This window comes from Neurospora tetrasperma (genome assembly GCF_000213175.1).
Source record: "Neurospora tetrasperma FGSC 2508 unplaced genomic scaffold NEUTE1scaffold_6, whole genome shotgun sequence".
In the NCBI taxonomy this organism is placed as follows: Eukaryota; Fungi; Ascomycota; class Sordariomycetes; order Sordariales; family Sordariaceae; genus Neurospora; species Neurospora tetrasperma.
This window is the reverse complement of record NW_009799104.1, coordinates 28,110-52,334: the sequence shown is the minus strand read 5'-3', so window position 1 is coordinate 52,334 and position 24,225 is coordinate 28,110. Positions and strand designations below refer to the sequence as shown.

Below are 24,225 nucleotides of genomic sequence, written 5' to 3'. Positions count from 1 at the left end.
CTGTTTTCGCTTGTCGCTTACACGTTGAACTCCTCCAGTGTGATGCAAAAACGATATCATGTCAAAGCTCTCTGGAGACAGTGGGGTGAAGGTGGCCAAGGACTAACCCGGTTCCCGACCAGTGACGGACATGGCAGCCAGTCGACCATTCCCAAACCACGGCGTACCCGTTCCAAAAACGGACCTGTTATCTTCAAGTCAACCCCCCACACAGCCTCGTACGCCATCATCGCAGCTGGACTCCATCGAAGGCGGACACCAAGGCTGCGGTTGGCGACCCAGTGTGGTACTCAGGGACTGTCTTACAGCGATGCTGTGAATATATCTCTCGCCAATATGCCCATTGGCCAGTCTCTAATATGGCAGGACATTTGGCCATGCAGACTGGTGGCGTGCTACCCGGCAATAGGAGGGTTGCAATATGAGACACCGACAACGATCCCGGTCAAGTGTAACAAAGAAGAAGCAAATCCATGTTCATCATCCAGTACTAGGTAGTGTGCGTAGCTATGCCGTCCAGGACGCACGCGGATATTGGATGAACAAGGTATGGGCTGGACGGGACATGAACCTTCAACCTTGCACACACATATCGTCCCCCTCTCCCTTCTTGTCACCCGTCCTTTATAATACCCCAGATCTCCCTCCTTCCTGACGCGTTGCGCCTGCAGCCAGTCTTTTGTCGCACTACTGATGCTACTCTGACCACCGTCTCCCGCTTCCAAACATCGACGTCGAAACGATGGCGGAAAAACACCTACACTCTTCCGACCCGGAATTGGCCGGCGTCCCTTCACGACACAGCTCGTCCGAGAGGAAAAACGATGCCTATATGGAGGGTGCCGCTGTCCTTGGTGGTGAGGACGAAGCGGCCAGGTATGGCTACGTGAGTCGTGGGTGAGTACCACTCCAATCTCGTCTCAGCAATCACGGCGCTGACGACAACCATAGTCTTAAGTCGCGTCACATTCAGTTCATTGCTCTGGGCGGAACTATTGGTACCGGTCTCTTCCTCGGTATCGGAAATGCCTTCACCCACGCTGGCCCTCTCTCCATCCTGCTCGGTTATACCTTCACCGGTCTCGCTGTTTTCGGTATGATGCAGTGTCTTGGTGAGATGGCCACATGGCTTCCTCTTCCCGGTGCTATCCCTCAGTTCTGCGCTCGATACGTCGACGATGCTCTCGGTTTTGCTGTCGGTTGGAATAACTGGTACTCCGCCGCCATCACTCTATGCGCCGAAATCTCGGCCGCCTCTCTTGTCATCGGCTTCTGGGAAGGTGCTCAAAGCGTCAACGTCGCCGTATGGATCAGCATCATCTGGGTTGTCATCATTTTCCTCAACATCTTTGCCGTTTCCCTCTACGGCGAGGCCGAATTCTGGTTTGCATCTATGAAGCTTATTACCATTGTCGGCCTGCTCATCATGGCCTTCATTGTCGACCTTGGCGGAAACCCGCGCCACGAACGTCTTGGTTTTCGCTACTGGAAGAACCCGGGCGCCATGAAAGAGTATCCACCCCAGGTCCACGGCGACCTTGGTCGCTTTCTGGGTCTCTTTTCTACCCTCGTCAACGCTGCCTTCTCCTACGGCGGTGTGGAAATGGTCGCCGTTGCCGCTGGTGAGGCCGAAAACCCACGCAAAAACATCCCCAAGGCCGTTCGTCGTGTCTTCTGGCGTATTCTCTTTTTCTACGTCTTGGGTTCTCTCGCCATTGGTGTCCTTGTGTCTTCCAACGACAAGGGCCTCCTTGATGCTCAGGCCGAAGGCCGCTCCGACGCTGCTGCCTCCCCATGGGTTATCGGCATCAAGAACGCTGGCATCTCCGTCTTGCCCTCCATCATCAACGCTGTCATCTTGACTTCCGCGACTTCCTCTGGCAATGCCTTCCTTTACACCGGCTCTCGCTACCTCTACGCTTTGGCGCAGAACCGTCAGGCCCCACGTATCTTCCTCACTTGCAGCAAGAAGGGTGTCCCCTATTACGCCGTTGCCGCCACGGCTATCATCGGCGGTCTCACTTACCTCTCTGTCGATCCCAATGGTGGTGCCGCAAAGGCGTTCAGCTGGTTCCAGAACTTAACGACCATCGCTAGTCTCTTCACCTGGTGCTCGATCTGCGTTGCTTACCTTCGCTTCTACAAGGCGCTAAAGGCTCAGGGCATTAGCCGCGATACATTGGTCTTCAAGAGCAGGTTTCAACCATACACGGCATGGTTCGCGCTTATCTACTTTGCTATCATTATCATTTTCAGCGGGTTTGCTGTCTTCATCAAAGGCAATTGGGGTGTCGCTGGTAAGTCTCCCTTGACTTCGTCCATGTCACCGTTTCGCCTATGTAGCGGCCACCTCGTGGAGATCCCCGGGCGTGTCCCTGCTTCACTCAATAGAAGTATTAATAATGATTGCAAACAGATTTCATCGCTGCCTACATTGGCATCCCCATCTTCTTCCTTCTCTACGGTGGCTGGAAGATTATCAAGCGACCGAAGGTCATAAAACCATTGGAGGCCGATCTCACGACTGGAAAGGCGGCGCTTGATGCAGAGGATGAGCATTGGCAGAGAGAGTATAAGCCTCCTGTCACCATAATTGAAAAGATTTGGGATTGGTTGGCGTAAGCTGTATAATTATAAGGCTTGATGGCGTTGGCGAAGGCGGTTGTTCTCGTTGTCTTCTGGAGAAGTGTCATGAGCAAGCGACTTGGTCGGAAAGACCGGTGGTTTTCTAGAATTTATACCCCATTGGAAACTTGACGAATGCTAATGTCGATAACAACGGCCTCAATCGATTTGTCAATCCAGAGTTGTGCGTCGAAGAGTGCCAAGTTTTCCGGCTGGGTTCGGGTGTTCTCTATCATTCACACCATCTCTTCCTTTGAACGAGCAATAAACGAAAACTGAAACGAAAAAGAAGGCCAGATAGGTAGTCGAGCATTGATTGATTCCATGTTTATTGAAGCCGAAAGTCTGAAATGGTCAAAGGGAGGTGCGCCACTGCTGACGGATGAGGTAGTCCGGTTACTCACTACAGTCAGTTCAAAGTGGGGTGGAATTCGAGTATCACGTTCACTCCGGTTGTTCGGGACAGCGTGTAGTTACGTATGCTCCCCGAAAGACCACGAGGACTGTATCTGTAAGCCAGAAAGCTTGAGAAGGTTATGAGGGCTTGGTTTCACAAAGCTAACTGATTATTGAATGCTGTAGGAACGAAGACAAAGAATTCAGGGAGGGGAAGCGCTCACATGGCCTAGGTGTCCAAAAACCGAATGAGTAGCACAACCCAATTTGAAAGTCGACTGGAGTAAGAAATGTCCTGGACTGGAATAAGATAGACAAGGAAGGTGACACAGCCAAGTTGTCACGACTACATTGCAGATTCTTAGCTCGTCACAAGATGACTACGGGCACTGGCATCGGCATTTTGCAAGTGGCATTCGTCACATTTCTCACCAGACAAAACGCAAAGTGCAAGATCCTGCTGTCAGTTCTGAGGTCCAAAGACTCCTTCCTCGGCCTTACTGTCTAACCTTCCAGTCTCGGTCATCAACCAACAATGAGTTTGTCCGTCCATGACCTCAGCGATGAATTGTTGTCAGCCAGACCATTACTATATCATGGAGACACAGCATAAGCTCGTGACGCGTCATGACCACCGTGGATTTGAGTCCAGCACCTTATATCCGACTGCTTTACTTGATACTGGGATGGTTGCGAGGTGTGGTTCGCTCTCTATCTGGTGGAAACGTGGCCTAGACCGTTGGGATCTCGGAGTATTTAAAAAGTTGGGGAAAATCTGGGGAAGTGACAGGTCAATATTTGGGCGAGCCTTGTCTGGGGCAGATGAATCATGAGTGAAGCTTACATGTAGAGCCCAACGTCTGAGGACTGGAAAGTCTGGAAGCGATAGATTGACGCCGCAGGAGTCCAGTGTTCCTACAGTAGTATGACTGAGGCTCCATTCGTGTCTCTCGCCGTCCCAAGATCTTGGCACAGGAACTACAATGTCTTCAAGTGCGTCATTGAACTACTCCATGTCTTCAAACGCGGTCAACCTCTCCGTCTCCGGAGTTCATCACCGGCTGGAACCTAGGTACGTTCTTGCGCCGCTCACTCGCTCCCTTGAAGTCCACATCTACGAACTTCGATACCTCATATTACTTTTTTCCTTGACAATGTCGCAGAAGTAGACAGAGAAGAAACTTGGCAGTTCTGTCAGGCGCTGGACTTTAAGATCTAAGGACATGGACGAATCGATCAAGTTCCTGAACGGAAACCGTGGCGTCAGCCATCCGCTCAATACCACACCCACCAGACCAGAATCACCACCCCGAACACCACCGTCACGGGAACAGGACGTTCTTGTGTCGCCGTCAGCTCTAGTTCCGAGCTTCTTCCGAGACTGGCTCTGAGGTGCCCCTCTCCCATTACCCCTCTCTCTCATACTTTTGCTCGGTTCTTTCCGAGCAATTGCTCCGAGCTTTGAACTCATTGGACTTGGAGCTGGGGAAGGGATGCTCACTCAAGAAATATGTCCTGATGAGTGACTCCAACTGAGGAGCGGAGACAGAGGGTATTGGGGGCCGCTTATGGTCATTGGACTTTCTGGATAAGTGGAAGGTTGCACTTGCCTCCTCGTTCTCTCGGTTGTCGTACGTCTGCCCGTTCCAGAAAAAGAAGGTCACAGTATAAGATGAGAGTTGAGCCTCCATTGGAACCTTAGAGAGATACCCTGGGCCGCCCAATTCACTGATCTCGCCTATTCACCGGCACTCCCCTCCAGGTATTTAGGTTGCCCTGGTTTCCGTTTTTCCCCTTGCGTTTAGACAACTCCAGAATCAAGCCCTTGTCATTGTCACCTCTTCCAGCCTCCATCCAGGCTCACTCCTTGCAAAATCCGGGCATCGAAGTAAGGGACAGCTCGCTCGGACGGCCTTTCAGTAGACCTTTCGGACCTGCCCTTTAGATTCCTCTATACACTCCATAATCTAACGACCTCCAACTAATCAAGATGAAGCTGCTCACCTCCACCATTTTTTCGGCTATTCAGCCTTTTCTCTCCCTCCTTCTTCCCCGCTCGTTCCCTGTCCTCCTCGTCCTCTTAGCTTTCGCCCCCACCCTTCTTCCTCTGGCTTCAGCACAGCTCGACAAGTACGCCAAACTCGCCGGCCTCTCCTACTTCGGCACAGCCGTCGACAACCCTCGTCTATATAACGAGCAGTACATGTCTGTGCTTCAGGGCTCTGGCGAGTTTGGCTCGCTGACGCCCATCAATGCACAGAAATGGAAGAAGACTGAGGAGGTCCAAGGAGTATTCACCTTTGCGGAAGCGGATGCTATAGCGAATACGGCGAAAGCTGGGGTGGGAGGGATGAAGACGCTGAGGTGTCATACCATGGTGTGGTATAAGGGGTTGCCCTCTTGGGGTATGTCCTCTTATGTGTGCAGAGGAGAGCGAAGAACAAATGGAAACTGACGAGAGAGAATAATGCCTTAGTTGAGACGACGTACTCCCGCGACGACATGGAAAAGATCCTCGCCGCACACATCCAGAATCTGGCACAGTACTTCAAGGGGAGGTGTTATGCTTGGGATGTGGTGAATGAAGCCATCGACGAGAACGGAGTGTTTAGGCAGAGTCCAAGTACGTCTTTCCATGCCTTGCTCTTTCAATCCCGCCCATACCTTGGTAATCTTAAGCTGACATCCCGCAAGTGTACAAAGCCATGGGCCTCGACTTCATCACTTTCTCCTTCAAGACCGCCGCCAAAGCCGACCCCGGCGCCAAACTCTACTACAACGACTACGCCCTGGAATCACCGTCCCTCTCCCCGGGCCCCAAAATTTCTATTACTCTCGCCATGCTCCGCACCGTCAAGGCCCAAGGCGGCACCGTCCACGGCGTCGGCTTCCAATCCCACCTCAAAGTCGGCCTTGTCCCTGCCCGTGCCGAGATTGTCAACACCATGCAGCAGTTCCTGGAGGTGGTGGATGAGGTGGCCATCACGGAGCTGGATATTCGACACAGCCCGCTGAAGGTGCCGAGCACGAGGGAAATGTGGAACGCGCAGGCGAGGGATTATGGAGAGGTGGTGGGCGCTTGCTTGGATGTCAACAAGGGGTATGGAGGGAGGAAATGCGTGGGGGTGACTTTGTGGGATTTCACCGACAAGTATTCGTGGGTGCCGAGCGAGATCCCCACAGAGGGGGAGGCGTGCATGTGGGATAACAATTATGTCAAGAAGCCGGCGTATTGGACGGTGTTGAATATGTTCAAGGCGTATGCGGCGGGCGCGTCGAGGAGGCGGGCGGGGATGGATGGAGTGGAAGGTGGAAATGGGACGGTATCGGAACTGGACTTGGAGGCGGTAGCACATCGCGGGCCTGAGGGTCTTCCTGGGCTTGGAAGGGAACAAACGACGATGACGGTTGTAGCGACTACGCTGGCGACGGCGAGGAGGGTTAGGTCGACTGCTAGGCCAGGGGCGTGAAGAATGGTGGATGTTGGTGACAATGAAACCAGTGATGGTTGACGTGTGATGGCGGCTGATGGATGACTTGACGAGCGGTGTGCCACGAAGGCCTGATGCCAATTTGGCTTTTCTTGTATATGATTTTTTATGAGTACCTATCTGCTTCCCTTCTCCCACATGTTTAGTGTGCAAATGCCCCGTTGAATACATGGAACTTGGTTTTTCCTGGAAACCCGCAGCGTGATATAAAGATGGGAACTCCTGAGCGCTATGCTGATGAACAATTTTGGGTATATACCATCTTGTGAGACGGCCACTTATTCACTCCCTCATCTCTCTTATCTCTCTTCCTTTGCCTCATCATCCTTCGACGCCTCCCCGCCAGCCGTAGCACCACCGCCCAGCTGACTCTGCAGCCCCTTCTTATCAACAACCATAGCCCTCTGCAGCTCCCTCTCCTCCTCCCTGAGCCTCGCCCGTTCAACGGCTAACCTCTTTTCTTGTCTTCTCTTTTCCTCTTCTACCCTCCTCTCCCTCTCTTCCAACGCTTTCTCTCTCTTCTTCCTCTCCTCTCTAGCTTTCCTCAGCACCTCATCCTCCGCTTCTTCCGCAGCGCTTTGGGCCTCTGGGGGTGGGGCAAGACCCTGGATGTAACCCTCGATGAATTCGTCGCGCGTTTTCGCATCGAGCGAGATGTACCGGATGTCTGCCAAGATTTGGCTCGGGAGGCTGGCTACTGAGGACCGGTTGTTCAGCTGCCGGAGCGGTACACTCTCAAGCAACTTCTTCAGGTCACTCTTGAGTTGTGACTGCGGTAGCTTCAGTCTGTTGATATGCTCCCTGTACAACTTTTCTCTTTCCTTGTCGTTGAAGCTCCTATGATGCGCCGAATCCTTCATCACATCTTCCTTTCGATATTTCCTCTTGAACTCAGCCCAATATAGCTTTGGCGTCGCATGTTCTTGTAGAAAGGCCAGGTATGGTATCCTCGGGTCCTTCTTCTCTTCCTTTGCCCTCGCTTCTTTCAGGGCTTGGATAGCCTCGCGGGACCACTCATCGTAGACTTCCCTGCGCTCGCGCATGGATGAGAGGACAGTGTACCGCGGGTCGGAGAAGACACCCGTCTTCTCGCCTTCGTCGATCAGCTTCTGAAAAGGGGAGTAGGGGTTGATGCGGAAGTCGGCGAGGAGGTCACGGAAGAGGAGGCGGGCGTCGGCGTCAGAAAGGGGCTCGACATTTTCTGCTTGTGCTGCAAAATCGTATTCTTGGTCTATGTCCATACCATCGCCTTCCATCATGGCCAGCTGAGCGGCAAAGTCGTCTTCTGTAAACTCGATCGGCCCCTGGTTTTCGTCTTCGGTACGCTGGTGCTGGGAGGGGTGTTCGGCGTCGTTGTGGTCTGCGCCTTCGTCATCGGTGACTTCTACTTCTTCGTATTCTGAGCTGTCGTAGTCATGCGTCTCCTCTAGGCCCTGCTGCCCCGAACCCAAATTCTTCCCCTCCGCCTTTTCCTCCTCCTTATCATGGCTCTTGTATTTCGGATCCTCCTCGAGCGGTGGCTCCCCAGCGGCCTTCCTCCTGATCCTTTCTTTATCCAACTCAATCACTGCTGGCAAGATCTTGTCCGGAATCCGCCAGTAACTCGCGTTCTTTACCGGATTATAAGCAAACCTTCTCCCATATTTTGTGTATACCAGGAACCACGGCTCGCAGCCGAGGATGGCGATCTTGGCTTTTGGCTTGTCGACGGGCTGTGGTCGGGGCCTTTGCTGTTGCTGGCTACCGCCCCTACCTCCTGCTCCAAAACCCCCTCGCCCGCCTTGGTGTTGAGGCTGGGACTGCTGGGAATACTGCGCCATAAGGGCATTGGCAACGCGTGGATCGGAGAGGTTTATCGCGGGAACGGATTGGTGTTGGAGGTAGCTCATGGAGGGGTTCGCTGGCGCCGCGGCAAGCGGATGGGCGCCGGGGACTGGCGAAGCGGACGGAGGACCGAACGGAGAAGCGGCGGCGGGAGGAGTGGGAGTCGGAGTAACGCCGGGGCGCTTGTAGGTTGACTCCTTGGTTGAGGCATTGTAGTAGTATGTGTGCCCGGTAGGCGCTTTGTGTTCGGTCCAGCCTGGTGGCAGGGGAGGAAGAGCACCAGGAGAGGGTTTGTATGTTGATTTCAGCATCGCGGTCCAGTAAATGTTGCGGTGGGGGTGGTTTGGGTGGAAGTGGTATCGGTAGGTGCCTAGCTGGAGACACGGAAGATGGAAAGATGGAAAGATGGAAATCGAACCGAATCGCAAAACGAAAGTCCCGTCGCTTCAGTTGTCGCAATTGAACTTGGAGCTGCAAGTGCTGCCCGGTGGAGACCGCCGGTGGAGAATGCGATTCGCGTCACGGTGCAGGGATCAGCAGTGCTGCGGCAGCCCCCCCGGCAAGTGGACACAGGCGCAGCAATTGAGGCACCGGAGAAGGGTTAGGGTCGTCTGGCAAATCGCGCCGACACTCGTTTGAACCTCATCACCAATTTGTTTTGTTTTTGTTCCAGTCCGTTTCAATTGGGGAATAAGTACGGCATATATCACCCGAGGAGCTGTCATCACTGTCCGATTGGAACAAGAAATCTAGCGCACTAGCTACCTCTCCAGTGTCATCAAGCTCCATGTTGGACAGTCCCTCTGCGAGAAACGAGTCCCGCTCTGCTTCTTCCTCTTTAACTTGTAGCTCATCTGCCATTGACTTAGCTCTTTTAACCATTTCGTTTACGCTGGAACTGGCTTTCATCGGGTGCTCAAGTGAGATCTTTGGGGGGTTCTCAGGAGGCGGTCTCCCCCCGACCTTCAACATAACCCCATCGACAATCATCTTCCCATCCCAGTCTCTTACGAGCCTCTTCATCTCTTCCTCATTACGTAGACTCACCCAGCCATGTGTCTTCAGCGGCCCCGACCTAGCCGGGGGACAGACCGCTACGGCTTTTGGTTCCGCAAAGTTCCTCGTTACGAAATTGAACAACCGGGCTGGTCTGCCAAGGGACTCTGGCAGGTGCGCTGTTCCGTCCTTGTCATCTGTCGGCACCGGTACAATTTTCACTGTCCAAGGGAACTTGGATGCTGGTCTTGGCACCCATTCCCACAGTTTTCTGTTCCCATGCTCCTCCCACGTAAACCTTTTAACCACCAAACCTCCTGCCTCTGGCGCCCTCGCCAGAAGCGCAAGCATTGTTCCCAGTGTGCGCACAGCGTCCATACCAGCCGAGTGATGCCTCGCTCGGGGCTGTATCCCATGGTTACGCCTGAAGTTGAGAGCCAACATGGTATCCCGCAAGGAGATCTTGCGATGCGTCTTGTGCGCTACCCTTCTACCTTCCCATCTCGCATCCGCAAGACCGGTATGCGAGACATCGCACCAGTGTGTGACATGGTCATCCAACAAAGGGAAAACAGATTTGACAGCGCGGTGCTCAAGCTCCATGTCGAATCCCACGAGGATGGTATGGGCCGTGGGGTCCTGAAGGCGGATGGACTGCAGTACGGAGACAATGGTGGACTGGAGGTGGGTGATGGGGTGGTGGACCACCTCGCCGTAGTGGAAATGCTCGTAGGACCGGGCACGCTCACGGCCAAGGACGGCAAAGCAGTAAGACTGCAGACGGTAGTGAGAAGCGATGGTGTCGAGGTCGATTTGCCCTTGGTGGTGGTCTGGAAAGGGCCATGGCCACGAGCCATCCGCGGATGCCGTGGAGAGGGAGAAGACGGGTGGCAGGATGGAGATGCCCACGGAGGTGATACCCTGCGCTATGCCCTCGATACCCTCCACATCGATGCCAATGCAGTAAGAGTGAGGCACCAGGGAGCGCAGATGATTGAGGGTGGTGATCTTGGTGGTGGATGACAAGTCTGAAGGTTCTGTTGGGTTATCGAGACATGTCGTGGAACATAAAGACGGCGTGCAAGAGTCGAACGATGGCGCACGGTGCCGTGTGCATGTGCGAAGTGGCGCTTGTGCACGGGATGGGGGGCCGGCGTCTAATTCAGAAAGAAAAAGCGAACCAAGTGACATTTGCGCCTTTTTGGTGGATGTTGATTGTGCCGCTAACGGTGGTCGAGCTCGGGATACCATTCGACTGGCGGTGGTTGATCGATTCAGTCAGACGGCGGGGTGAACTGATGAGGCGTTGGTGAGGGTGTTGGCAGGACGTTGAGGCGTGGGTTCTGATTGAGTCCGTGAATGGAGAGACACATAGCAAGTGTGAGGTAGGTACGATAGATGGGTACCTATATACAGAATGAAAGGTTGCAAGACGTCGAACCAAGCCAAAAGTGTGATAAAATGACAGCTCAACCGAATATCTGCAAACGATAAAGGAAATGTGAATGGGTTGGGTGTACCTAAGCTGATGGTTGAAACAGCCCGGTAGAGGTAGACACGCGGCACGTACAAATTATAGGGTCCACTGCGCTAAGGGCGGGTGATTCCTGGATGATCCGATCCTGCCGTTTTAGCGTACTGCACTAACAATTTCGGACCCCACCCAACTTGAGATTCGAACCAAACACCAACTTCCATGGCATCCACGTCGCTGCACCAGCTTCGTTCTTACTACTCCTGCCTTACACAGTAGCTCCCACCCAACACACGGCATCTACTTGACTGGACGAATTCTGCTGCTTGTAGGCCGTGACAGCCAGATAACACCTACTTGACGGCAAAGCGGCCAAAGCAAGCTGTTGTCTTTTCCGCCAATATTTCTGGCCGACACTGGGTCATCTGCACATGGCAGTGGAAAGTCTTCACCATCCACATCGTTCCGTATCGCAAGGCGAACCCAAGACCTCACAATGTGACCGATCCACAAACCGCATACATATCGTCTATAGTAGGTTGCGTCTGGAGATCATGGTCTATATGGCACAGCATGTCATGAGCGGCCTGGCAAACCCCCAGCCGCCGTCTCCATACCTATTATCTCGACGTTTCTGCTTTCCAGTCGAGACACCGGCAGCAATGGCAGACTGTCGTCAAGCCATCCATTCGGATCATCACACGTCCTGCTATCACGCCCATGTATGCCCGCGGCCCGAGACTAGTCGGCCGACAAAGATTGCACTGGGCCACAGTTCGAAGGATGCCGCGGCCCGAGACACTAGTTTCAGGCTTCTTTTGCGGCTGCACTTCAACTTTATCCATCGATTGCCATGAACCCTCGATGGACCCTTTTCTTCGCTATTGATGTCACGATGTACCAGGTAGACCGGACAGTGCGGACGCTATGCAAAAATCAAATCCTGGGTCCTCGGGTTATCTCGAAGCTTGGACTCGTGCATGCCATGTGGGGTCCTGATGTTTAGACGGACGACCTGCCTTTGTTTGCGAGGGGCACCCTACCTATATCTAGTACTATCCTCAGCCAGGATCTCTACTTTCGAGATCAAGTGCCTCTCCACTTCCCTGTCATCGTCTTCACCAACTGCCGAGACTAATTCCTTCCTAGACCACCGTCAATATGCCTCTCCCATCAGAGTCAAGCGACCTGATCCTCGTCGGTCATAACCCGATTAAGGACTCTGATGGTCAACTCACAGCCGACTCCGTTCGCCGACTTAGCACCATCTCGACAGACTCAGACTATGAACTCATCCACTTTGGCGAACCTCATGACTTCTCCCAAGCAGAGGTAGATGATGACGCCTCCGAACATGACAATGCCTCCACAGTATCAGACAACTCCCACATCTCTCTAACTCCCGCCTTCTACCACCATCACATCTCCCCTTACGGCCGCCGCTACCACGGTTTCCAGTCGTCCTGCGGCTACATCCTTCCCAACGACCCTCCCGAACAGGATCGGGAAGACCTTCTGCACCTTTTGACATTGGATCTCATCTACGGCCGCCACTTCCTGTCCCCCATCGGCGACAACCTCAACAAGATTCTGGATCTTGGCTGCGGAACAGGCAAATGGACAGTAGAGATTGCCGACAAGTTCCCGTTCGCAAAGGTGGTTGGAGTGGATTTGAGCCCAATTCAACCGGTCCTGAGTCCGGAGAATGTGGAGTGGTGGGTTGATGATATTGAGGATGAGGAGGAAAACTTTTTTGAGACAGAGAGGAATGATTACGATCTCGTACATGCCAGATGTCTACTTTCCATGGTAGTTGATCCTGCAGGACTGATAGGGAAATGCTTCGAGTGAGTTTTTTCTTCCTTTTCCAAAGGGAAGCCAGGGCTTTCATCCTCTTGCTTGTGTGGAACAAAGAGAGCGAGGGTAACACGAGGCCAAAAAGTCACTTAAAGCCAGGCGGTTGGATTGAAACGCAGGACCTCCACCCTCGGATCATGTCTGACGATAATTCCATTCCCGCAAAAGACACGTATCCGCCCGCGCAGTTTATGGACTTGGCACACATAGCTTGGGCTCAAGCAGGCGGCGATTGCCGCATCACCCCCCCGAATAGGAGAGATGATGAAGGGAACCGGCTTCGTCAACGTGACTTGTAGACAGTTTAGGGTGCCGCTGGGCCCATGGCCTAGGGACGAGTAAGGGCCCCCCTTTCAATTCCATCCCCAGCCCCCCAAAGCGCACAGAGATTTGGAAAAAGAAGAGGAGTTGAAGCTGACAGAATACGTGGCAGGAGGATGAAGAATCTTGGAAACTTGCTAAGGGCAGCAACGGAAGGGTTGGTACCCGCTATCATGGCGACCTCATCGATGAGGAAGTGTTTTGTCGAAGAGGAAGTGAAAGAACTACAAGAGGGTTGCAAGAAGGCAATGGGTGATACCAAGATTCACGGGTATATGTGGATGTATTTCTGGTATGGACAGAAACCACTGGTCGAGGAAGAAATCGTACCGGTGTGAACAACGAATACATGGTGGAAAATGAAGGCCAGGAGACAAAAAGAGAGGATATGGATGCACGAGAAAGCAAAAAAATCGATCCACCCAGGGGTCGAACCTGGAACCTCCTGATTCGTAGTCAGACGCTCTGCCATTGAGCCAGCGGACCTTATTGCTTATTGTTTTACAACTAAGCTGCTATAGGGGGCAGATGTGTAGCCGCTGTGAAAAAGTTTTCCATGTCACTCATCGGATGGTTTTCGGCCGAACTTTGTGGGCACGTGGCGGGGTTAAACAGGGGTTGTAACTCCGCGAGATTCACGACCCCACCTTGAGATCTCGACCCCGCATCGGGATCTTCCATTGCCAGCCTCAGTCGGATTCTCAACGACGGCCACAGACGGAAAGAACGCAATGGATGAGTGAAGCGGTTGGACAACATCAGGTCGGTATCACCCGCCGCCATTAGCAGGTGAACCGAGCAGACCTTCACGTAACATAATTGAACGTACACTGCACATACAGTGGCCATGTGTCCCAGAGGTAAGCGAACGAAGATGAACCCAACAACGTCATTGGAAACACAAGATACCTCCTTCATCTTGAACCTATGGCTGGAGCTGTTGAAACGTAAAGTTTCGCCGCAATCTGGCGAGCATGCACATTCCCGTCGGATGTCGTCTTTGCCGTGTTATCTACATGTAACCCCAGATCTACGCGGACTGGGCGGCGGCTTGCACAATGATGTAGGTACCATTGGTGTGGCTGAAAATGAACCGGTCACTGCGTGGACATCATGTTCTCAAATGTTCCCACGCTCCCGGAATACCATCCAACGACGTTCCAGTCCTGACATCATCCGTTGGTCGTTCGAAAGGGTTTTGATACTGGTAGGTATCGTCATCTGAATGGGAGCTCCAGTCCCCAAACCGAACGAATTTCAGGTTTACTTGAAAACTCGGGCAAGTTGTATGGGTCTCGAAATGGCTCACAACTTGACAACCCGACAACCTGACAAACCGACGGTGAATGGTGAGGAACCCAGACGTTCCAGGATGCAATGTCTCGAGAGTGTCGACGGTGCCTCGGCGTACCTTGGGGTCAACCAATGAATGGACAACATAATCGATGGACGCCGATCCTAGACCTCGCCAGCTTGGAATCCGGGGCAGGATATCCGGCCAAGAGTTGTTCAGGGGCTCATGATCAACTCTCCCCCATCAAAACCTCCGCACCGCCTCCTCATTTTCGGGCGACCGGTTGATCCCGCGACCCCTCACGGAGACATGCATACCTCTACTGTAAGGTAGAGGTAGAGGCACATATATTATAGACAACGGGACCTCCCTTCTCGAACCAATGCAACCATCTCACCCCCCCAAGTATCACAGCGTGACAATTGCACGACAATCCCAAAGGGAACTCACCAACATGGCTCCCACTCCAGATCTAAACGTTCCTCCTTCCCCCTCCACCGTCTCGGTGTCCATCATCAACTCAACCGGCACACTCCATGGCGTGCCCGCCAAATCCTTCGTCTCGCCTCCCCAACATGGACATGACTGGCTCGCAGCCCCCATGTTCGCCTTCCTCATCCAGCACCCTGTCACCGGCCGCTCTCTCCTCTTCGACCTCGGCATGCGCAAAGACATTGAGAATATGCCTCCCAAATTGCTTCACCACTTTGGCGAAATCGGGTGGACGTTGTCAGCCGAGAAGAACGTTGCCGATATATTGAAAGAAAACAAGTTTGACGTTTCAAGAGTTGAAGCGGTGGTTTGGTCCCATTACCATTTCGACCACATCGGCGATATCACCACCATCGGACCGCAGGCGGCCTTGATCGTCGGACCGGGGTTTAAGAAGGGGTTAATGCCGGGGTACCCTACTAACCCGGACTCGCCGATCCTTGAAGCGGATTATAAGGACCGGGAGTTGATCGAAGTGGACTTTACCTCGGCCGCTTCAGACGGCAAAAACTGGAAGCGCCTGCAAATCGGCCGCTTCCCAGCAGTCGACTATTTCGGTGACGGCTCTTTTTACCTCCTCGATGCCCCCGGCCACGCCATCGGACACATGTGTGGCCTCGCACGGGTGACCTCCCAACAAACAGATGGATACGACAGCTTCATCTGCCTAGGCGGCGACGCCGTCCACCATGTTGGCGAGATGCGACCCTCAAAATTCAAGCCTTTGCCCGAGGAAGTCTCTCCCAACCCTTTCCTTCCTCTCTCGGCCGGTTGCGACAGCAAATGCCCCGGCGCGGCGCTCCAGAAGCTGCTGCCCAACCCTGAGCTACCGACCAAGAGCTTTTACGAAGCCGCGAGGGGAGAGGCCTGGCATCATGATGTGGAGCAGACGATCGATACGGCGGGAAAGTTGCAGGAGCCTGACGCACTAGATAACGTGTTTGTGGCAATTGCACATGATGACTCGCTGTTAGACGTGGTGGATTTTTACCCGGCGACGATGAACGACTTTGTGAAAAAGGGGTGGGTACAAAAGGGACATTGGAGGTTCCTTCGGGATTTTAGGGATCGTTTGACGAGCAAAGAGGAGAGGGGTGGTGTTGAGACGGTGGAGTGGCCGCATAATAAGACTTGGGGACGTGTTGAGAAGAAGTCGGCTTAGATTTTGATTTGATAGTTTTGTGCGCAATACCCGAGGATAGGTAGATGTTAGTGGCCTAAACACGCCTTTTCGCTCCATTGATCCAGAAGAAGTGCATTCCACACATCAACATCATGCTCAACGACATATCAACTAAGATTCACTCTCTTCCTCAGACATGAAAAACGCATAAATGTAGGTATCAAACTCACAATTTTACCGATAGAACGACTTTAGTCGTCTCCGAGCCAGAAGAAGCACAATTCATTCCTATACCACACAGTACCGGACTGTGTACATTCGCACGCCTACGCTTACCCTACAGACATTGCGAATAATAATCATTCTGATATCGACACGCACTCCCGCTGGCGCAAGTCTTGCACCCATTCCAGTTCTTTCCGTTGCACTGGCCATATTTGACGGTTGTGCAGCTGTTTGGAGGGTTGGCGGGCGTGTTACCACCTATTCACCTGTTAACATCCAGAGTAGAACAAGTACCGCTTCTGCATAGCAAAGGGCAACGGGGACATAACAACGGGCAGAGAGAGAAGATGCGGTATGGGTTGAAGTAGAAGTAGATGAGTAAATAGCGGATGAGGAGGACGGGGCAGAGGCTGAGTAGAGTAAGCTGGGTGATGAGACTGAGGATAGAGAGAGGAAGGGCTATGGGAATGATGACGGGGTGAAATGGAAGTGCAAGAGGATACGGCTGTGTTGGGAGCTGAGTGAGACGGGGTGAAAACTCACCGTTTGGATTGCTAATAAGCACCGGAGTGCCCAGTTGAGTCGTTTCGTCAATACTGCAAATATTGGCACAGCCCTTTTTGTCTCCCCACGGTCCAGTCACAGGCCCAGACACCTCTGTGCTGTTGTAAACCATTTCAATCCACTGCACCTGCATCTCCGCCTTCCCACCCTGCCCCATGATACCTGACCAGCTGCCACCATCGCTCCAGACATTGAACATCACCTGGCTCGGGTCCCTTGGTGCCTGGAAGTTGATCTTGCTAGCCTCCACACCGTTCACGAACCAAGTTGACTGCCCAGGCGTCCAATCCATTCTGTAAAATGCCCAGTCGCTCCACTTCTTTCCACTTGGCATGGACGCATTCCTCGTCGCCTCTTTGATGTCACTAGTGCTGTTCCAAGCCGGCTGGTTGGTATACTGGACGAAATTAGGCGGATCCTGCGTGCGAATCTCCAGATCGGCTTCCTGAACCAGCGCCAATTGCTGAGGCTGAGGAGGAGGCCGGTAGGTGAACATGGCGGTTACTGCGCCCGGAGAACCGCGGGTACGGGCGAGCATGCGCAGGGAGAGAAATTGGTAGGAGGTGAGCTTGGATTCGAACTCGGCAGAACTTTGAAAGCCAGAGCTTGAGTTGGAGCCATAGCGCGTGGAAGGGCCGTCTAAAGAGTGTCGAACTGTTCGCATCACCAAGTATGTTTGCCCATTGGCGTTCCTATCAGAAGAGCGCTCGATGTAGATGTTGTTGAACGAGTTGATCATTGGCACTGTGGCGTCGTTGACGTCGGTGTTGTTGAGGCGCATTAATTCGGTGTTGTTCCAGGTCTGGATGCCCCAGTTGTCTTTCCATTGGTTCGAGTCGAAGTAAGAAGATGTGGGAGGAGCGGCCGCATTTCCCTCAAATGTGGAAATTGGGTTTGGCGGTGTGTTCGCGTATTGTTGGAGGTTGCGAAAGTCAAAGAATTTGTGTTGGCGAAAGTAGTTTGTGGAGGTGGCGTTGGTTTTGTAGCAGTGGCAGTTGGCGTCGGTGGTCAAGGGATGAGCTGCGAATGTGAGGTTGAGGAGATAGCCAGTCGTGACTAAAAGGCCCCAAGGCCATGTACTCATGGTCACCATGGCTGGATCTGGGTGATATGAGGAAGAAGAGGCTTGGCAGTGCAGTGTTTGGACTTCCCAGGTTGGTGATGACGGGGGATGCGAGAGAAAGAAATATTTGGAGACGGACTGGGGCCTCAACTTTGCAAACAGGATCATGAGTTACCACACTGGCGGCCATGTATACTTGCTGTTCCCGATTCCTGGATAATTTGGGTCAACATCTGAACAAAGCAATCAAAGAAAGCATTCGCCCACCTTGTTGGTTGGTTGCTTGGAGGAAAGAGAGGGAACATGTGGTGGAGAAGCAAGGTGAAGGAAAATTACAAGGCACACAAGGGCAACGGCTCCAACAGATCCAACCTTCCGCAGTCGTTTTGCTGACACGGGCTACTAGGACGGCAGAAATGCTCATTTGCTCGAGACTCGAAGAGCAGTTCGACAGTGGCGCATGTTGTGGTGTACATCCAAATCGAATATTTAACCGTACAGGTTATATCCTCAGGCATATGGACTGGGGTGCATAAGCGGCAGAAGAAGAACCAGTCACAGAAATGAGGTTCGAGAGCAAGGAGCTTGCGCAATCGAAGGTCGATATATTGGGGTATCAAGTTTGTAGGGAGCGCAACAAAGCCAATCTAAAATGGATCGTTACATTGGTGTGGTTGGTCCAGGCAGTCCTTGCCATCGGATAATAGCCGAAAAATGAAGAAGGGCGGCGAGGCAATGCTATGTCTGCCGAATGGGTTGATGCGGTGATGAGATATCGACCCAACCCCGATGCTGCTCGGTACAGACAAACACCTGTCTTTGTCTGGTGAGAAGTTGGATGATGGTAACCGATGTCCTTGCCGAATCATACAGCTCTTCCCTTCGGTATTCTGATTCCTGACAAGGTCATCTGACAATGTCGAAATGCAACGGGCTACGATCGCAGCAACAGCATACTCAGAATAGATACTCATCCCATCGATCTTCATGGTACGCATAGAAAAGCTCATCGAAGCTGTGTCCATGGTCCTCTCCCAATTGTTCCATGAATGCCGCAAATGTAGGAGGCCTCCGTGCTTCGCGTTCCGGATCCTCTTCTTCGTCGCCGGAAAAATAGTATTCGGATGCTTCATCCTCTTCTTCCAGCTCAAGTTCGGTCTCTTCTTCAAACCCGCCATCGCCCATTTCGGGTAATATGTCCCCCCCATCCTCGTCTTCAAAGTCACCCTCGTCCAGGGGTTCAACATCATCTTCATCCTGATACGAAGGGAACAAGTCGAACGTCCGAAAGGTAATGTCTGCTCTCAAACAGCGCAGCCTTGTTTCCTCGACCTCTCTGCCGAAGCGTCTGTGGAACCTGCTTTTTGCAGGCCATGAGTGAATGGCCAACGATATGCTTGACAGCTTCGGTGACTGGGTAGCGCAGAGGCAGGCTACGCCGTGCAGTATCATGTCGAGGTTGGCAAGATAACTTTGCTTCCAGTCTTTAGCGGTTCCCCACTCGCACACCAAGGTGAAGTCACGCAGTGATGACGGAAGTAGCTGACACAGCCTCTCACCGTCATCTTCCTCCAGAATCCCCAGGGTACCGAAAACGCCGCGGTAGTCGAGGGTAAGGCTCTCAAGCCGTCTAAGATGTGGGATGCACTTGAGTCGGTGGTTCTCCGGTTTCCTCGGACGTTCCCTTCCGCGCGTAAGGTAATGGCCCTCTGACAAAGCAACCAATTCGAGGCTGCGCAGCGAATCTGAAAGACCGGTCAGGGCAACGTCAAGAGTCTTCCCATCGGGCAAAAGATCCCTGTCATCGTCCGTAGTGCTCTCTTCAAAATGGACAAGTAGATCCTGTAGGTTGGTACATGCCAGACATAGCGCAATCAGCCTCGGCTCATGGATGCGGCTACCGTATAGACGAAGCTGTTGAATCTGGGGAAGCGGAGGTATCGTCATGTCTTCGTAGAAAAGGTTCGACGCCGAGGAGCAACAAAGCTCGAGGGTCTTGAGATTCTTGAGATCAGGTAAGCAAGCAATGGTATAGTGTGAGAGCAGCTGAGGGAAAGTCGCATCTCGACTAGGCTGTTCGTCTCGATGGCAGTAGATGCGCAGAGAAGACAGGTTGCGCATCTGATGAAAGGGAAAGTAGCGCGCGACGAAGGTCTGTCGATGGTTGACGGGTTCGGGGGAGTTCATGTAGCTCAATATGGTGGCGCGGAAGGCTGGGAGTAATACATCGTTGGCGGTGGGGTCTTGGAGTTCCTGGTTGGGTAAGGGGTGGTCGGGAAAAGCAAAGAGAAGATCTCTTAGGTTGGGGGCGTGCCACATGATGATCATGAGGAGCTCCAAGCCGATGGAAGCGGGACTGGCGCCGGGTTGGCCCTGCCATCTCACTGGCGGCGGTCAGAAGGTGAACAAAGACCCAAGCACCGGGACCCAGATATCCTACCTCCAGTTTGTCTTTCCCATTCTCGATGTATCCCCATGATCAGCTTGGTGCCAGTGATATTGGCCATACATGTGATGTGGCGAATCCAAGGCTTGATTTCCGGATGCTTGATCATGCGCAGATACAGTGACACGAGCGCCCTTTCGTTGTAGATGAGGATATTCCGCCACAGAAGCGGTCTGGCGACGGCAAGCATGCGATGGGAGGTCTGCGCGAAGGTAAGCAACTCACGGTGGGCGAGATGCCATGCCGCCCGCTGGTCCTTTGCTTCTTGACTGGCCCATGTTCCGACGTGACGAAGGGCGAAGCGGGTGGTCAATGGAGGTTGCGGGACGAGGGCTTCGGCTATGGGCTGTAGCAGTTCGTTCGGTAGGCGCTCGAGAGAGACGGTAGAGTTTTGCGCGGGCGCGGCCATGGTCTTTCCGAGTCTCGTGTATCGAAGCCGGAAGCTGTCGAGGAAGGCGATACGACAAGTAGTGTAGAGGATCGCTCGATGGAGGATGGGATGAGCGAGTAGTTCGGACCACAGATCGGGATGTTGCGAAGGGGCAGAGGCAGCTAGCTGGTAAAGGTTCCTAAGATAGTGTTGAGCTTAACGAGAGAAGGAGACCGACGGGAGTTGCAATGGCAGCGGCGGCGGCGGCGCTAACAGGTGGAATTGGGGAGTTTCTCAATGATAGTATGTGGAACCGGAGCCGCATCCTGTCAGTTCTTCAGTGGTGTCTGATGTGCAATTCGAGTACGAGATTGGACTCGAAACTGGAAGAGGGAGCAACGAACAGTGACCGGACTCGAGGTTGACAAAAGGCAGGAGGTACTGGAAGGGAAGTACTAGTACACTTGTACCTTCCAGGTTCAGTTGTACGCGGTCGTACGGACGGACGGACCAGGAGGTCAACAAGACCCGGAAGGAGTCATCGGCAAGCCATCAACAACACCATGATCCATGCGACGCCGGGGTTCAGGTTCAGGTTGTCTCTGCAATCCGGGCGGGCAGCCGACGGGCGGAAAGAGCTGAGCGAGCGATGGATGCAATGTGGAGGGTTGGATGAGGAGCTTTGGCGGGATGCCCTGGACACGGGGCCGATGACCGATGTGGACACGCGGAAATGGATTGCGACGGTCCAGTGGATCATCCGCGGGTCGATGGTGACCTAGGTGCTGACAGAGGGGTCGACTCCACTGCACCGAACGCGTTTCCTTTTGGTCAACAAGCTCCTCCCTCTCAAATGGAAAAGTTCAGGTTGTCGTCAACTGTCTACGTAGGCCACACTGCAAGTCGTCGTCTTGTGTAAGACGGGCAGGCAGCATCGATGGCGAACCACCAATCGGCAAGTCGATTGACACGAATCCGACCTCCCGTCCCAATGCAGAAGGACGACAGGTGCAGCCGGTCAGTGTGTTCCGATCTCGGTTCTCTCCCTGGAAAGAGTGACGAAATGGGAAGCTGCCCAACACTTTTTTGGTCACTCAGACGAACAACTGAACCAGGCACACCACGCCCATGTCACATTGGATTGTTACCACTCTTGCTCCCAGGGAAAATGGTTTGCTTGTGGAAACGAATCAACGATGCATCTCTAGGCAAACGTCTTTGTCCGTCACGACTCAGGCTGGTGAGAGGGCCATTACGCTCTACGGACTAGTACAAGCCAAGGCAAAAGAGTCATTCCTCAGCGGCTGCTACAAAAGACGGCTGCAGTTCATTACGTGAAGTTTTCCTACCTACAAACAGGGCTGTCGGAATGTTGCCGACGCCGCTGGCTCGTGCTCAGGTTGGATATGGCCCGTGCACTCTTCCTCGTAGTGTACCTAGACGGAGGTGCTTTTCTCGATGCCTGTCAATTGACGCGGCCCAGACGCCTCACTGCCATGACGATGTGACAACGACGACCTGTCAAATGGACGGGAATCGGGCGGCTGCTGACCAAGGACTCTGCACCTTCCCATTTCTGTTCATCATACTCTGGGTCGCCAGCGAGGGAGATTGAGACGAACCCGGACAACTCATTGCAATTCGCTAAAAAGACAGAGCAGCCGCCAGATTCAGGCAGCCATTCAGAGCCACCAGATCCGATCCGTGGCCATCAAGGTGTCCCGTTTCGTGTTTGGGTCCTTCCTTATGCGGCCTCCGGGGTGTTGCATCCGCACCTGCCATTCTCCCACTGAGGCCAGTGGCCACACCGAGTCTCGTTTTCCGAAGCAGGCGACTTCAGTTCGTCAGACCACCTGGCACTCATTTAAACCACTCATTACTACCTGTGCGCTCTTGTTCTGGACTTGGCCATCTCTATTTATGCAATCAAAGAACCTCAGCTTCTCAGCCTCTCACCTGCCATCTTGGGATGAACCACTGGTTCGCTCGGGCAACCGTGTTCAGGATTGACGATGCCGCCATGCTGATCACAACGAATGGCCCCATGAAGTGCTCCCGTGCGGCCATGGTTGGCTACGGAACCCGGACGACAAACCTCTGATCAGTGCCGGCCATGACACCGGTCAAGTGGGGCATTACATTTCCTCTCCGACTCCGACCCACGAAACTCCGATCCGCTGCCCCAGTCGAGTTGAGTACACCCAATGAAGCTTTATCGGCTCAATTATCAGGGCTATGGTTGCGGCCAGGTCTCACAGTTAACATTATCGAGAACAGAGTTGACAAACAACAGGGTAACGTACCCTTCCCTAAGCATTATATACAATGGAAGCAACCCAGAGAAAAGAAAAGGTTCTTTTACACCCGCCACCATCCCTCCGATATCAAGTCCTCCCCGTGGCTCAACGCATGCCTTCGCTGACAACGTCGACTGGACATGATCACTCAAACACTTCTCAACAACGAATGATCTTCCTCCAAATCGTTGCCCGAAATCTTCGCTCTCTTTACCACCGGCTCCGTGTCGTAGCCACTGTTTCAACGATCCACCCGCATTGACCAATATCCCATCGCTACAGTCTCGAGCCTCACCCCTCTGAAGGAAAAGAAACCAGGCGTCATTGGGCAGCACAACATGTTACGGCAGCAGCACCAAAGCCCGTTGCCCACACCCAGGACGATCTGAATCTAGACACGAGTCCCGTTCGCCGCATCGGGCGCAGTGGGAGCACCTGTTGTAGCCCCAGGAGTAGATGTCAACGGCGCTGAACCCTTCTCTCCATTGCCAACACGGCCACCGGCAGTACCGGGAGAAGAACCGCAGCAGCGATACCACATCAGACTGTCGGCCACGACGTTTGAGAGGAGGGAAATGCTGTTGTCCAGACATATCAGCCTCACTTCTTGCCAAATTATCGACCTAGGGGTGACTTACAATCCTACAATATTAAAAGCCTGCACAGTGTGCTTCAAGCGACAGTGCCCTACGTACGCAGGGCTGTAGTAGTGGCACCTGTGGCCGCTATAGTCTTGGGAAGAAAAGATGAGGTTGGTCAGCCATAGATAGGAGAGGGCGAGGTTGAGCGGCAGCAGGTAACCGCGATAGCCCTTGAGAGCTGGAGCGAAAATGGCGAAGAGGTAGAGAAAGAGGGTTACCACGGCCTGTTCGTCATCAGCATTCTTTTCCGCCATACATAATATATGCGCAATGAACCGGGCAAGGACGACACTTGTACTGGAGGAGGCGAGCAAGGGACTCGAGAGAATGGAATACTCACGATAACCTCCTCAAAGATGACGTGCGTGCCGCGCTCATGGTATTTGCGGATGAAGTGAGCCAAAATGCCCGTGACAATGGCCGAGGAGGCCAAAATCAGGGCATCATTGATCCAAAGCCATATTCGGAGGAGGCGCTGGACTGTGTCGGGGCTACGCCTTCTTCCTGCGGAGTCCATTTTTGATACTTCTGCCAATGTTACTTTGCTGACGGCGGCTAAAGTAGGTGGTAACTGATCACAGTCTGCTGGGGCAGGTTGAAAAGCTCATGAGTCAGGCAAGAGTGAGCGAGGGTTGGCGACAAAAGCATCTCCATGTCGCAACCTTTATGGGATCTTGAATATACGGGCGTCGATGGGCTTTATGATGCTGTCATAGGGATGACGTT

The 24,225-nt window shown here is 53.2% G+C and overlaps 9 protein-coding genes across 9 annotated transcripts; 5 read left to right on the top strand and 4 right to left on the bottom strand.

Annotated features, from left to right (window-relative positions):
- Positions 1-742: 742 nt before the first annotated feature.
- On the top strand, positions 743-2,622 carry NEUTE1DRAFT_49154 (uncharacterized protein; the record flags this gene model as incomplete). The annotated part of the gene is made up of 3 exons (XM_009855549.1): positions 743-876; positions 952-2,297; positions 2,417-2,622. 3 exons carry the CDS (start codon positions 743-745, stop codon positions 2,620-2,622), a joined length of 1,686 nt encoding a protein of 561 aa, XP_009853851.1.
- Positions 2,623-5,011: 2,389 nt separating this feature from the next.
- Positions 5,012-6,644, top strand: NEUTE1DRAFT_86861 (uncharacterized protein; the record flags this gene model as incomplete). Its single annotated transcript, XM_009855633.1, has 3 exons — positions 5,012-5,426; positions 5,498-5,644; positions 5,716-6,644. The coding sequence occupies 3 exons, from the start codon at positions 5,012-5,014 to the stop codon at positions 6,489-6,491; spliced, it is 1,338 nt and encodes a 445-aa protein (XP_009853935.1).
- Positions 6,645-6,811: 167 nt separating this feature from the next.
- Positions 6,812-10,523, bottom strand: NEUTE1DRAFT_86857 (uncharacterized protein; the record flags this gene model as incomplete). The annotated part of the gene is made up of 2 exons (XM_009855632.1): positions 6,812-8,533; positions 9,384-10,523. The coding sequence occupies 2 exons, from the start codon at positions 10,521-10,523 to the stop codon at positions 6,812-6,814; spliced, it is 2,862 nt and encodes a 953-aa protein (XP_009853934.1).
- A 1,444-nt stretch (positions 10,524-11,967) lies between these two features.
- Positions 11,968-12,657, top strand: NEUTE1DRAFT_103418 (uncharacterized protein; the record flags this gene model as incomplete). The annotated part of the gene is made up of 1 exon (XM_009855631.1): positions 11,968-12,657. The coding sequence occupies one exon, from the start codon at positions 11,968-11,970 to the stop codon at positions 12,655-12,657; it is 690 nt and encodes a 229-aa protein (XP_009853933.1).
- A 121-nt stretch (positions 12,658-12,778) lies between these two features.
- On the top strand, positions 12,779-13,159 carry NEUTE1DRAFT_118004 (uncharacterized protein; the record flags this gene model as incomplete). The annotated part of the gene is made up of 2 exons (XM_009855630.1): positions 12,779-13,001; positions 13,097-13,159. The coding sequence occupies one exon, from the start codon at positions 12,801-12,803 to the stop codon at positions 12,960-12,962; it is 162 nt and encodes a 53-aa protein (XP_009853932.1).
- Positions 13,160-14,732: 1,573 nt separating this feature from the next.
- NEUTE1DRAFT_103417 (uncharacterized protein) lies at positions 14,733-15,932 on the top strand (the record flags this gene model as incomplete). The annotated part of the gene is made up of 1 exon (XM_009855629.1): positions 14,733-15,932. One exon carries the CDS (start codon positions 14,733-14,735, stop codon positions 15,930-15,932), a length of 1,200 nt encoding a protein of 399 aa, XP_009853931.1.
- A 161-nt stretch (positions 15,933-16,093) lies between these two features.
- On the bottom strand, positions 16,094-17,813 carry NEUTE1DRAFT_68174 (uncharacterized protein; the record flags this gene model as incomplete). Its single annotated transcript, XM_009855628.1, has 2 exons — positions 16,094-16,376; positions 16,662-17,813. 2 exons carry the CDS (start codon positions 17,773-17,775, stop codon positions 16,231-16,233), a joined length of 1,260 nt encoding a protein of 419 aa, XP_009853930.1.
- A 708-nt stretch (positions 17,814-18,521) lies between these two features.
- On the bottom strand, positions 18,522-20,600 carry NEUTE1DRAFT_124310 (uncharacterized protein; the record flags this gene model as incomplete). The annotated part of the gene is made up of 2 exons (XM_009855627.1): positions 18,522-20,129; positions 20,186-20,600. The coding sequence occupies 2 exons, from the start codon at positions 20,598-20,600 to the stop codon at positions 18,703-18,705; spliced, it is 1,842 nt and encodes a 613-aa protein (XP_009853929.1).
- Positions 20,601-23,114: 2,514 nt separating this feature from the next.
- NEUTE1DRAFT_124309 (uncharacterized protein) lies at positions 23,115-24,034 on the bottom strand (the record flags this gene model as incomplete). The annotated part of the gene is made up of 3 exons (XM_009855626.1): positions 23,115-23,436; positions 23,554-23,723; positions 23,840-24,034. 3 exons carry the CDS (start codon positions 24,014-24,016, stop codon positions 23,250-23,252), a joined length of 534 nt encoding a protein of 177 aa, XP_009853928.1.
- Positions 24,035-24,225: the final 191 nt, after the last annotated feature.